Here is a 12,164-nt window from a genome sequence, read left to right on the forward strand (position 1 = left end):
GCTTCTGTTGGACCGACTGACGTTCACACGGGCCGATGTCAGCCTTTTTTCTTTTCTCTTCTTTTTTTTTTTTTAACCGACTGATGTCTCCTGACCATTTTTGTTGCAGTTAGGATTGCCCTGTTGTCATGTCTCCACCCCCCCAGCTTGCTGACTGGACAGTAAAGGAGAAGCAGCAGACAGATGTGGTCATCTCTCTACTCTCTTCTCCAATAAGAATGTTCCTTGTCAGCACATTTACATGCAGTACACCTTATTGGCTCCTAGTGCTGCCTTCCTTCTTCCAAAATAAATGTTACTGGAGATGAAAAGAGGCTCATTAAATTAATATTGATTTAATGATTTATTAACAACTACAACAACCATCTTCTAGCAGATCAGCTTTAATATGTAATGCCTTCTTCTATAGTCAAAGTAACACCAGTTTCTATAGTACCTAATTTAGTAACGTGAAATATAACAGTCTAAATTACATATCTGTGCCATTTTTTAGCAAGGCCCAGCCTTAAGCGTAGGACAGGTTAACTTTCTATGATATTTGTAATCTCTTGCGGCAAGAGGATTATGAATCTGGTGCACTGCACGACACATAATCTCTGCATTTTGTAGCACTCTCAGCATTATTCTTTGTCCTGGGGACACTGGTTGTTACTGACCTTTTAACCCTACTAGGAAGGCTGTGCCGATGCAGCATGTCTACAGGACTGGTGGTTTCTCTTAAATGAGATGAGCAGTTGTATTTTAAAGCAGCATCCCACAGCTCAATAAGGGTTAAAAGTTATATGTAGTGCATATAGGGTAACAATGCAATAAAATGTGAAATGCTATAAATATTCATCTCAATGGGCACAGAGGGTTGTACACTGGCAGAATTCACCGTATTTCTGTGCTTGGGTCACAGGTGTTTGAGAACAGCTGCAGCCAGGAACCTGTACAAATCAATGACAGGTTGACAGATGCCACAGCTTTACGCCCATCCAATCGGGTAGGTATGTAGGAAGACGGATAGGTGGCAGACAGTTTGCATCCAGAACTGCTCATTTGTCCCTGTGCGCAGGAATATGCTGAATTTAGTTGGTGTACGGTCCTCTATGCCCATGTGAATAAGACCCTATAGACTTCTGCTGCTCCTGAAGTTTTATAAGTGCACTAAGCCTGGTACACATGGGCTGAATATTGGCCAGTATTGGAAGGGTCTGCAGAAACTGTCCGACATTTGGTCCATGTGTACATCAGCTATCTGTCAGAAGCCACTCGAACGGTCATGCTGGAAGACCAACAGCTAATCGGCATCCAATGGCTGACTGGTGTATTTGGGCAGAGGAGGGAGTCCCTCTCTCCTAACACAATAGGTTTAGCAGGGAGATCACTGTGTGTTGGATGAAGAGGTGTAGAAGAGCAGCTATAACAGCTTCAACTCATCTAGGAAGGCTGTTCACAAGGTTTAGATGTGTGTCTATGGTACTGTTTGACCATTCTTCCAGAAGCGCATTTGTGAGGTCAGGCACTGTTGTTGGATGAGAAGGCTTGGCTTGGAGTCTCTGCTCTAATTCATCCCAAATGTGTTCCGTCGGGTTGAGGTCAGGACTCTGCGCAGGCCATTCAAGTTCCTCCCCTCAAACCCCACTCATCCATGTCTTTATTCACTGGTCCAAATCATTTGGTGGAGGGGGGATTATGGTGTGGGGTTGTTTTTCAGGGGTTAGGCTTGGCCTCTTAGTTCAAGTGAAGGGAACTCTTATGGTGTCAGCATACCAAGACCCTGGTAGAGAGAGGCTGAAATTGACTGGGGAGTTAAGAGAGGGAGAGCAATTTGGTTCCAAAGAGTCAGTTTCTCCAAATGAGGGAGCTATGCTATTCTCACAGCAGGTGTTCAGAACTTAGAACTAGGAAAGAATCTCAACTATAGAATCCCCAAGAGATGCAAGAAACTGTCAGGTGGTTAATGTTACCAAAAAACTAAAGTGACTGTTTTGAGTAAATTGACCATTTAATATAGGATATTGAAAGGAATTTCTGAATTGTTGCTTTTGATATGAACTGTGTACCTCTCTCCTTCTGTATGCCTGACTTAGAACGTTGGGTTATCAGTTACTAGTAAAGGCAGTTATTACAAATGTATTTTTCCTTATATTGCTGTTTTGATTTTGTCTCAGTACACTTCATTTAGTCATAAAGTTTTCTGTACAAAATGTCTTTTTGCGTTTTTTTGATACAAGGTACCTTGGTCTGCATACAGCCTAGTTTAGGTCTGTCTCATTCAATGAGCAGACATCATATATCTGATTGTACTTGTAAAAGAAGAATGAACTGATGCCCTGCTGACTAAATTGTCCTCCAGAGTGGTATTAGTTACTGAGTGCCTTAGTTAACTAAGCTCGATGCTTGGAATGGCACAGAACGGCTGTCATTAAGAATCTAAATGGCTGTGAACCAGGGTGTGCATGGATATAAGCCGGCATGATAATGTCTATACAATTTACATACGTAAATATTGTGAAGTAGAACCAAAATGGTGTTTCTCTGTAGAGCAGGGTGAACTAGTAAGGTGTATATAAATTATTGGGCATCATTTACCCTCTCACAGCTTGTGTAAAATAATGTTATAACGTTAAGGGTCACAAGGGAATTACATGTACATATGAAAAACACAGCTGCAGGCGGAGTGGTTTTATACAGGTCATAGAACCCCAAGGTGACCTCTAATATTTTATGTTACGCTAGCAGAGTATCATTTTTTCTCTGTTTAGTAGCTATTACATCTAGATGGGTTTTACGTTCACCTACAGTTATAAATTCCATCATAGAACAAGTGGCATAAAATACAATTTTTCTACGAGTTTATATTTTTCCAATTTTTAAATAACTAGTTGCCAAACGCACTTTATTTTAATACTCATAGATATTTATATAGTGCCAACAATTTAGGAAGCATTTTACATCTATGTACATTCACATCAGTCCCTGCCCTCAAGAAGCTTACAACCTAAGGGCCCTATCTTGCATGCATACATACATGCACACACATATATTAGGGTCAATTTAGAGAGAGGCCAATTAACCTACTAGCATGTTGAATATTTACCTTTTATGTGTCTATGTACAGTTGTGAAAAAATAGTCCAAAAATGTCTAGGGAAAGCAATAATCTACAGGGTAGGTGTACCCGCCAGTAAAGTTTCATTCTTAATATGAATCAAAGCCAAAAGTGTTCATATACAGAGAAACCCACACAGATGCCAATGTCCAGGTGACCTTCCCCATTCCACAGGACTCGGGTTTCCCTTCCCAAAAGGTCCTGTAGATTAATACTTTAGTCAGGTCAACCACACTTGTACTCATCAAGGGCTAATAATCCTCCAAGATCTTTGTATTAAAATGTCATAAATCTTTGTGTCACTCAGGAAAGAAGACATTAGTTGGCACATTCTGAGAGCGTAATATAACAGGATCTTGGAGGACTAGTGTATAAATAGGGATTTATAAAGCAGTTGAAAGATTTCTAAAGTAACTTGTATGGCATTAGACGGGCATTATTGATTGCTCTGCATCTTCAGAAGCATACGTTTATGCCTTTGTTCAGCCCTCCAATAAAGACCTCATTTAGACATGGCATGACTTAGCATTAAAGCAGACATTGGTAGGCATCCTTGCCAAGAGAAGACTGGGCTGCAGGACAGGAAGGCACTACTAAATATGTTGAGCTGGTGGCCCTGAATGGAGATACTTCATTATTCAGACATAGATCTGCAGTTAGTGACACATCCTTGCCATTATATAGCTGCCTCATTCAGACCAACAATTACTGTGTCTGGCAGGGGAAAGTCATCCAGCACCAACTTTCTTCACAGCTCTGGAATGTCATGTGACTGAATGCCAAGACTCACAATGAATTTGATTATACTGAAACTGCTCTTACAGGCAGGGTCATTTTGGACTTGAGAGTTTTTATTTGGAATATACATAGAAGTGTATAAATAGGAGTTCATGAAGTGGTTGAAAGATTTCTAAAATAGCGTGTGTGGCATTCGGTTGGCATCATTGCTCTACTTTCTCAGAGGCATAACTTCATGCCTTTGTTCAGCCGTCGGATAAATAAAGGCCTTATTAAAGTAAAGCATAGCTCAGCACTACAGGACACATTGGTTAGGATCCTTGGCAGAGATGTACTAATAAGATTTATTGGGTTGGTGGCCCTGAGAAGAGATATTTTACCAATCGGACATCATTCTGCAGTTAGTGGAAGATACTGGGCATTATATAGCTACCTCCTTCAGCTATTGCTTGGCAGAGGAAGTTTTCTAGCGCCACGTTCATTATCTGCTCTGAGATGTCACGTGACTGAATTCTGCGAACCACAAAGGATGCTGAAAACATGAAAGGCATGTTTTTCAGTACATTTTGGACATTTTGGAACAGTCGCCTTTCACCATATACACCAGTCAATGAAACATGATAGTTCTGTTTCTTTAGTTTAAAGAAATCTATCTTTACCATAAAATGGTGGTGATTACCCCCCAGATTAAAGGTTTGCAGTTCTTCCCTGATCCTTGCATCCCTCACTGTCCACTCTAGTTGTGGTCATGTCTTTGTTTATCATAGAACTGTAATGCATGCTCTAGATTGCTTAAAACTGCTAGATAAAGTGCATCTGAAGAGTTTTATTGCTCGTGAATGTGCGTACAAGAACGTTTAAGAGAACCTACCTTCAAGATATACTGACTTTGTTGCTGAGTTCTTATCAGTCACTTAGTTACCCAAGTGTGCAATTCAGTGCAACGCAATTGCAATCCAGGATGGCCATAACTTGGGGTGCTGATCTAAGCTAGCTTCATTTGCCTGGGTAAAGCAGTATTTTAAAGGAGAGATCCAATTTGCTGTACTCTGGACCTTTGAATATTTTTTGCAAACCAAAATTAGCAATCTGATGTTTATCCCCAGTATTGTTAGCAAATAAAGTCACTTTCTACCTTTACCACAGCAGAAATGGCAAATTATGTGAAAAACTACTGTTGACCTTTTTTTTTTTTGCTTGCTTGAATATATCAACGTAGACTGTCCAGACCAGCCTTTCCAGCCTTTCTCAACCTTTTCAACACAGAGGAACCCTGTAAATAATTCTCCAGTCTTGGGGAACCCCTGCTAAAAATAAAAAATCTACAACTCTTCATACATTAGTGTGATGGTCAGTGAGAACAATGCTTCTTACACTTGTGGTTATTGGGAAGAATTTCCCCCTTACAGATAACTGAAAAGATTACTCCAGTATACTCGAGTATCCTACCAACAGAGTGTCCTTGCGAACTTACCTGAGAGGAAGAAATGAACCATTGCTCAGGGAACCCCTAGCACCCTCTAGAGCAGTGATTCTCAACCAGGGTTCCTCCAAAGGTTGCTAGGGGTTCCTTCAGAATTGGGCAATGTCTGCCTCTCAGCTAAGTTCCCACTGACACCATTAATCTTTTTAGCTTTCTGTAAGGAGGTAATTCTTCTCAATGACCACAAGTGTAAGGACCTTTCTTCCCACTGACCATCACACTAATGTATCATGAGTTGTAGATTTATCATTTTTAGCAGGGGTTCCCTGAGACCGGAGAACTATTTCAAGGGTTCCTCTGTGTTGAAAAGGTTGAGAAAGGCTGCTCTAGAGGAACCCAAGGGTTGAGAAACCCTGGTCCAGACAGTTCTACAAAAAAATAAAAAATTTCTACCTTTAAACTGCATAATTGAAAGGCAACATGTCCTTTATTTAATAAACGTATCCCTGACTGTAGATACATAGAGGTTCCAATGATAAGCTTTTTAACACTGGCAAATCAACGGAAGCATCCAAATTATACGTTGGTAGGATACTGGAGTGAAGAGTCTATTGGATTAAATTTATTTGCACGGTATAATTATGAGATAACAGGAACTAAGTGAGCATTACAGACACTGTAAAATGGTATGTGTGGAATAACTTATCAAATTTATATTTTCTCATGTTTTTCTGGGCAATTTTGTTTGCATCAGTAAAGGAAATGGCTGTCATGTCCAAGTGTGCCAAAAAAAATAGGTAAAAGCTTCCAAGCAGAGTAAAAAACATTGGCAAGTGCACACATCTGCTTGTCAAAAATGTCAAATAACCTCACATGGATTTTAGCTCATATGATACTATAAGCATCATTAGAGCCCCATAGCTGTGCTCCATGTACTCCTGATTTGTGTTCGGTTATTACTTAGGAGTAATCACATCCTTCCCTGTCTTGTTTTTGGCAAGTCATCTTTTATTCATCCTGCATTGTCAGGTTATTTGAGGGAGAGTGTGTTCAACATGGTAAATCTTCTTCAAGGAAATCCCCCTCTCACTGTGTGAATAATCACATTTCAAAGGTTACCCTAGGTCAAGCCATGCTGTGGAACTGGAGCCTGCCTGCCGCCTGCCCTGCTTTCCTCCTTCCCCCCCCTCCTTCTCTTTCCTCCCAATAATATATTTTAAGCCTTACACACTGTGGCTTCACGTGACCTCCTTTGCTTTTATGAATGAGTTACATCAGGTTTGTGAGAACAAATCCCTGGAAGGCATGAACTTAAGAAAGTGCATGAGACCTGTCACTCACTCCAGCACATATCCCCAGGGGATTATCAGAAAGAGGATTTGTAAAGCCATCAGAATACAGCGTACTGTAACATTTTTTCTTTTTTTTTGCTCTAATATTCACACTACTCTAGCAGCCCCTCTTCACTGTGCATTGTAAAACACTATATTTTATTTCAGCTGTTCTTTAACTTATTTGCCCTGACACCCTGAAGGAAACTAAGTTGTAGTGTTGCGTGGTGCTATGACTGTATTGAACAAGGACATGAAGATGCTTGGTGTCACCACCCAGTTCTTACAAAAAGAACCTTATGTTGTACGTAATTTTATATCCGTAACATGGTGCCCAACACTGTAGCTCTTGACAAGGGTCTTCCTGCATCAGAAAGAGGTAAAATAAAATAAAAATTCTCCCAAGTGTTCCTCACCATATCTTATTTCTAATGGTAAAGCACCCATTACCACTTAATGCTTCCTAACCGAAGCTCTAACATTTCACCTAACTCCTTAAATGCACCCTTAAATTTCACCTCTTCCATAACATTTAACCTAACTTTAACCAAACATTTAATTTGACCTCCTAACCCTCAAGCTAACACTTAACCCAATCCTTAAAAGGAGCCCTTAACAGCTAACTCTCTGAATTGTAACTGTTGGACTAAACCTAGTAATCGACTCCCTAACCAAATATATAGGGCTACAATACTCCCTTCTGAGATGTATTTACCTTATCTGGAGCAGTGAGAAGTCCTCCGTCAAAATGGCACTTCAGAGCTGGTTAGGCATCTGTCCTTGTTTTGGAACTTCACAGTCAATAGTGAGATGCAACTTCTTAAAATGTGTGGCTGCGTATTTACCTAATTTGTTCGGTCTTTGTTGCATGTTGGAAGCTCAAAAATAGGAATACCTAGCTGTACCTTGTGTTGTCTTGTCTTCCAGAAGTTGTGTGCTGGAAACAATGATTTCTCCATATGTAGAGAGACATTTTGTATGAGGGTTTTTCAAAATGTTTCGGCACCTTTTTTTTTTTAACCAAGTTATATCTATAAAAGTGAAGAAACTTTTAGAAGACTCATTCTACAAAATGTGACCAGAAAGTTCTAAACATCTAATGCCATGAGAAGAAGATTCATCATGGAATGTCTTTGACCTGTGCTTATCAACTTTACTGATAACTGCTTTGATTTCAATGCTTTAAGATGACTGTAAAATTAGAATGAATAAATATGTTTTGTCCTTTAAGCAGCACTGTTGGTGTTGGTAATCTTGTAGCTCTGGGTCTTTGGTTGATTTGCATTACAAACAGGACTCTGCAAATAGAGTTAATGTTTTCCCTGTGCTTGTATGGGAATTCCTCTGGGTGCTTTAGTTTCCTCCCACAATCCAAAAACATATTGGTAGGTTAATGAGCTTCTACTCATACTGACCTTAGTGTATGAATAGGTTTAGTGGGGACTTTGAGCTGCTTCAGCAAATAGGGACTAATACGAGTGGTTCTATGTTCTAGTAAAGTCCTGTGTATTGTGCCAAGTTTTGGAAATAAAATGGCACATTTATCTTTTTTATACACAGATTTATTTTAAGAGTTGTTGACATATAGAATCATGTACTCAAAGAATGCCTGTAACATTGTCTAAACTCATGCATTGCTTTATGAATTGATGTTGGCTCTAACTGTTAGTTCTTGCTTGTCCCACAGGACTTATCTGGTTCTATTGATGACTTGCCAACTGGAACTGAAGCAACATTAAGTTCTGCTGTGAGTGCCTCGGGTTCTACAAGCAGCCAGGGGGAGCAAAGCAATCCTGCACAGTCACCCTTTTCTCCTCATGCATCACCACATCTACCAAGCATCCAGGGTGGTGGTCCATCACCATCACCTGTGGGTTCACCAGTTGGAAGCAACCAGTCAAGATCAGGTCCAATATCACCTGCTAGTATTCCTGGTGAGTACATAAGGAAAGCTTGTAAGCTAACATTTTAGTTCAGGTTGCAATATTAAAGGAGATTTGTGATTGGAAGATCGAGGCAGCTCCCAGGATTTTATGGGTCACAACTCTGGCATGGTTCTAATATATCGGGGTCCCCCAGGGTTCTGTGCTGGAACCAATCCTATTTAATTTGTTCATAAACGACCTGGAGGATGGTGTAAAAAGTTCAATCTTTGTATTTGCGGACAATACTAAGCTAAGCAGGGCAATGACTTCTCCGCAGGATGTGGAAACCTTGCAAAAAGATCTGAACAAATTAATGGGGTGGGCAACTACATGGCAAATGTGGTTCAATGTATAAAAAATGTAAAATAATGCATTTGGGTGGCAAAAATATGAAGGCAATCTACACACTGGGGGGAGAACCTCTAGGATGGAAAAGGACCTGGGGGTCCTAGTAGATAGGCTCAGCAAAGGCATGCAATGCCAAGCTACTGCTAACAAAGCAAACAGAATATTGGCATGCATTAAAAAGGGATCAACTCCAGAGATAAAATGATAATTTTCCCGCTCTACAAGACTCGTGTCCGGCCACACCTAGAGTATGCTGTCCAGTTCTGGGCACCAGTCCTCAGGAAGGATGTACTGTAAATGGAGGGAGTACAAAGAAGGGCAACAAAGCTAATAAAGGGTCTGGAGGATATTAGTTATGAGGAAAGGTTGCGAGCACTGAACTTATTCTCTCTGGAGAAGAGACGCTTGTGAGGGGATATAATTTCAATATACAAATACCATACTGGTGACCCCGCAATAGGGATAAAACTTTTTCGCAGAAGGGAGTGTAACAAGACTCGTGGCCACTCATTAAAATTAGAAGAAAAGAGGTTTAACATTAAACGACGTAGAGGGTTCTTTACTGTAAGAGTGGCAAGGATGTGGAATTCCCTTCCACAGGTGGTGGTCTCAGCAGGGAGCATCAATAGTTTCAAGAAGCTATTAGATAAACACCTGAATGACCGCAACATACAGGGATATACAATGTAATACTGACACATAATCACACACATGGGTTGGACTTGATGGACTTGTGTCTTTTTTCAACCTCACCAACTATGTAACTATATTATCTGCACCATCCTTTCATAACTAATTCTTAAATAGGCTTCCTGCAACAGACTTGTTGACCACTTCTCCTTGTTCAGTTTCTGGGGTCTAAACAAGATACTTTCCATGAGAATCAAGAAATTCTCTTTGATGCTTCGAACTGATGTGTCTGATGTTTTTCAGAAGTTCTGGAACTGAATGTAAAGTACACACATGCAGAAATTAACAGGTGATATTAATTATATAATCAAAACTACACCATTATTATAAAAGAGGTGCTGACTGTTCAGTAGCGCACTTTGTCCAGTTCCTGATCATTGATCATCAGGACCAACCAAGAGCCTTTTTGGGCTAAAGGGGCAAAATGTATTCTTCAGTTAACATGCTTGGGCCGAGTCTTCTACTGGTTTCCTATATCTTTTAGGAACTCCAGTGGTTAACGCTTACTGACAGAGTTCCTATATATGCCTCCATCTTTTAACTCAGAGGAAGAGTCATGCTCATCCTACTGCTTTCTTGTTAATGAATCAGGGCACATTCATACTATATGCATTGAACTGTACAAGAAACTGATCACTGCCAGGGCACAAAGAAGACAATTGTTATCTGAGCTGTGCTGTTGTGATTTGCAATGCACTAGATGGCACCACACAGGGGCGTTGTTAGGTCTAGCAAAGATCTGGGGCTAGAGCCCATAGCAGCGTAGTAAAGAAAGTCATACGCTTGGGCAGGCATACACATGTATATACAGTAATATGTGTGTGTGTGTATATCCCCAGAGAGCCCCCCTTTACATCAGAGTCCCCAGAGCCTCCCCCTTGCATCAGGGTCACCAGAGAGCCCTCCCCCTTGCATCAGGGTCCCCATAGAGCCTCCCCCTTGCATCAGGGTCCCCATAGAGCCTCCCCCTTGCATCAGGGTCCCCATAGAGCCTCCCCCTTGCATCAGGGTCCCAGAGAGCCTCCCCCTTGCATCAGGGTCCCCAGAGAGCCTCCCCCTTGCATCAGGGTCCCCAGAGAGCCTCCCCCTTGCATCAGGGTCCCCAGAGAGCCTCCCCCTTGCATCAGGGCCCCTAGAGAGCCCCCCCCCCTTGCATCAGGGTCCCCAGAGAGCCCCCCCTTGCATCAGGGTCCCTAGAGAGCCTCCCCCTTGCATCAGGGTCCCTAGAGAGCCTCCCCCTTGCGTCAGGGTCCCCAGAGAGCCTCCCCCTTGCGTCAGGGTCCCCAGAGAGCCTCCCCCTTGCGTCAGGGTCCCCAGAGAGCCTCCCCCTTGCGTCAGGGTCCCCAGAGAGCCTCCCCCTTGCGTCAGGGTCCCCAGAGAGCCTCCCCCTTGCGTCAGGGTCCCCAGAGAGCCTCCCCCTTGCGTCAGGGTCCCCAGAGAGCCTCCCCCTTGCGTCAGGGTCCCCAGAGAGCCTCCCCCTTGCGTCAGGGTCCCCAGAGAGCCTCCCCCTTGCGTCAGGGTCCCCAGAGAGCCTCCCCCTTGCGTCAGGGTCCCCAGAGAGCCTCCCCCTTGCGTCAGGGTCCCCAGAGAGCCTCCCCCTTGCGTCAGGGTCCCCAGAGAGCCTCCCCCTTGCGTCAGGGTCCCCAGAGAGCCTCCCCCTTGCATCAGGGTCCCCAGAGAGCCTCCCCCTTGCATCAGGGTCCCCAGAGAGCCTCCCCCTTGCATCAGGGTCCCCAGAGAGCCTCCCCCTTGCATCAGGGTCCCCAGAGAGCCTCCCCCTTGCATCAGGGTCCCCAGAGAGCCTCCCCTTAAATCAGGGTCCCCAGAGACCCTCCCCCTCTGGGGACTCTTACATCGGGGTCCCCAGAGAGCCTCCCCCTTAAATCAGGGTCCCCAGAGAGCCTTCCCCTTAAATCAGAGTCCCTGGAGACCCTCCCCCTCTTGGGACCCTTACATCAGGGTCTCCAGAGATCCTCCCACTTACATCAGTGTCCCCAGAGAGCCTTCCCCCCCCTTGGGGACCCCTTCAGAGACTCTGGGCTATGGTCCCCAGATTCTGGGCTTTAGCCCCAAAAGCCACCCCCTAACAATGCCACTGGCACCACATATCATCTCAGCCTGCTGAATAAAGTGTTACAATATGGAAATACAAATAAAGTTTAAACAAAAAAAAACAGTGCAATGTGCTGAAGAGCATATCACACCTCTCCTGCTGGACCCTTACATAGACTGTGCTGTAAAATGCAGCATTTTACCATGCAAGCAATTGTGCATGAGCCCCCAATGACAGAAATAAGCAAAGGACACATTCAGATGTAGTATGCATCTCTAAGTTCTAAAGAGTTTCTGAGTGATTCAACCTAACAAGCTTACCCATAACAGAGATGTTAATTGTTGGTGGACTGCCCTTTTTACAGCTGAAATTAGGACTGACATGTAGAATACAAAGTAATGCAGCTCTGTATTCATTAATTTATCAATAAATATTTTTTTTATTTTTTTTTATTAATTCAAGCAGTGTAAGTTCTTGAATTTGACAAGCTATCAGCCTTTAGCAGAGCTCAGACCTGGGAGAGGGGGAAGCGGAGCAATGAGCCCTTCAGCTGTCTTGCC

At 42.9% G+C, this 12,164-nt stretch overlaps 1 protein-coding gene across 12 annotated transcripts in view; it reads left to right on the forward strand.

Moving 5' to 3' along the window:
* ARID1B (AT-rich interaction domain 1B) overlaps window positions 1-12,164 on the forward strand; it is a 527,934-nt gene that overhangs the window by 379,697 nt on the left and 136,073 nt on the right. For all 12 annotated transcript variants that reach the window (XM_077486264.1, XM_077486251.1, XM_077486257.1 and 9 more), the window contains one exon: window positions 8,276-8,522. In XM_077486264.1, coding sequence (XP_077342390.1) covers window positions 8,276-8,522 — 247 coding nt within the window. The remainder of the gene's footprint in view (window positions 1-8,275; window positions 8,523-12,164) is intronic.

Source organism: Lithobates pipiens, unplaced genomic scaffold, assembly GCF_037356315.1.
Source record: "Lithobates pipiens isolate NorthernLeopardFrog02 unplaced genomic scaffold, aLitPip1_a1.2 Scaffold_18, whole genome shotgun sequence".
In the NCBI taxonomy this organism is placed as follows: domain Eukaryota; kingdom Metazoa; phylum Chordata; class Amphibia; order Anura; family Ranidae; genus Lithobates; species Lithobates pipiens.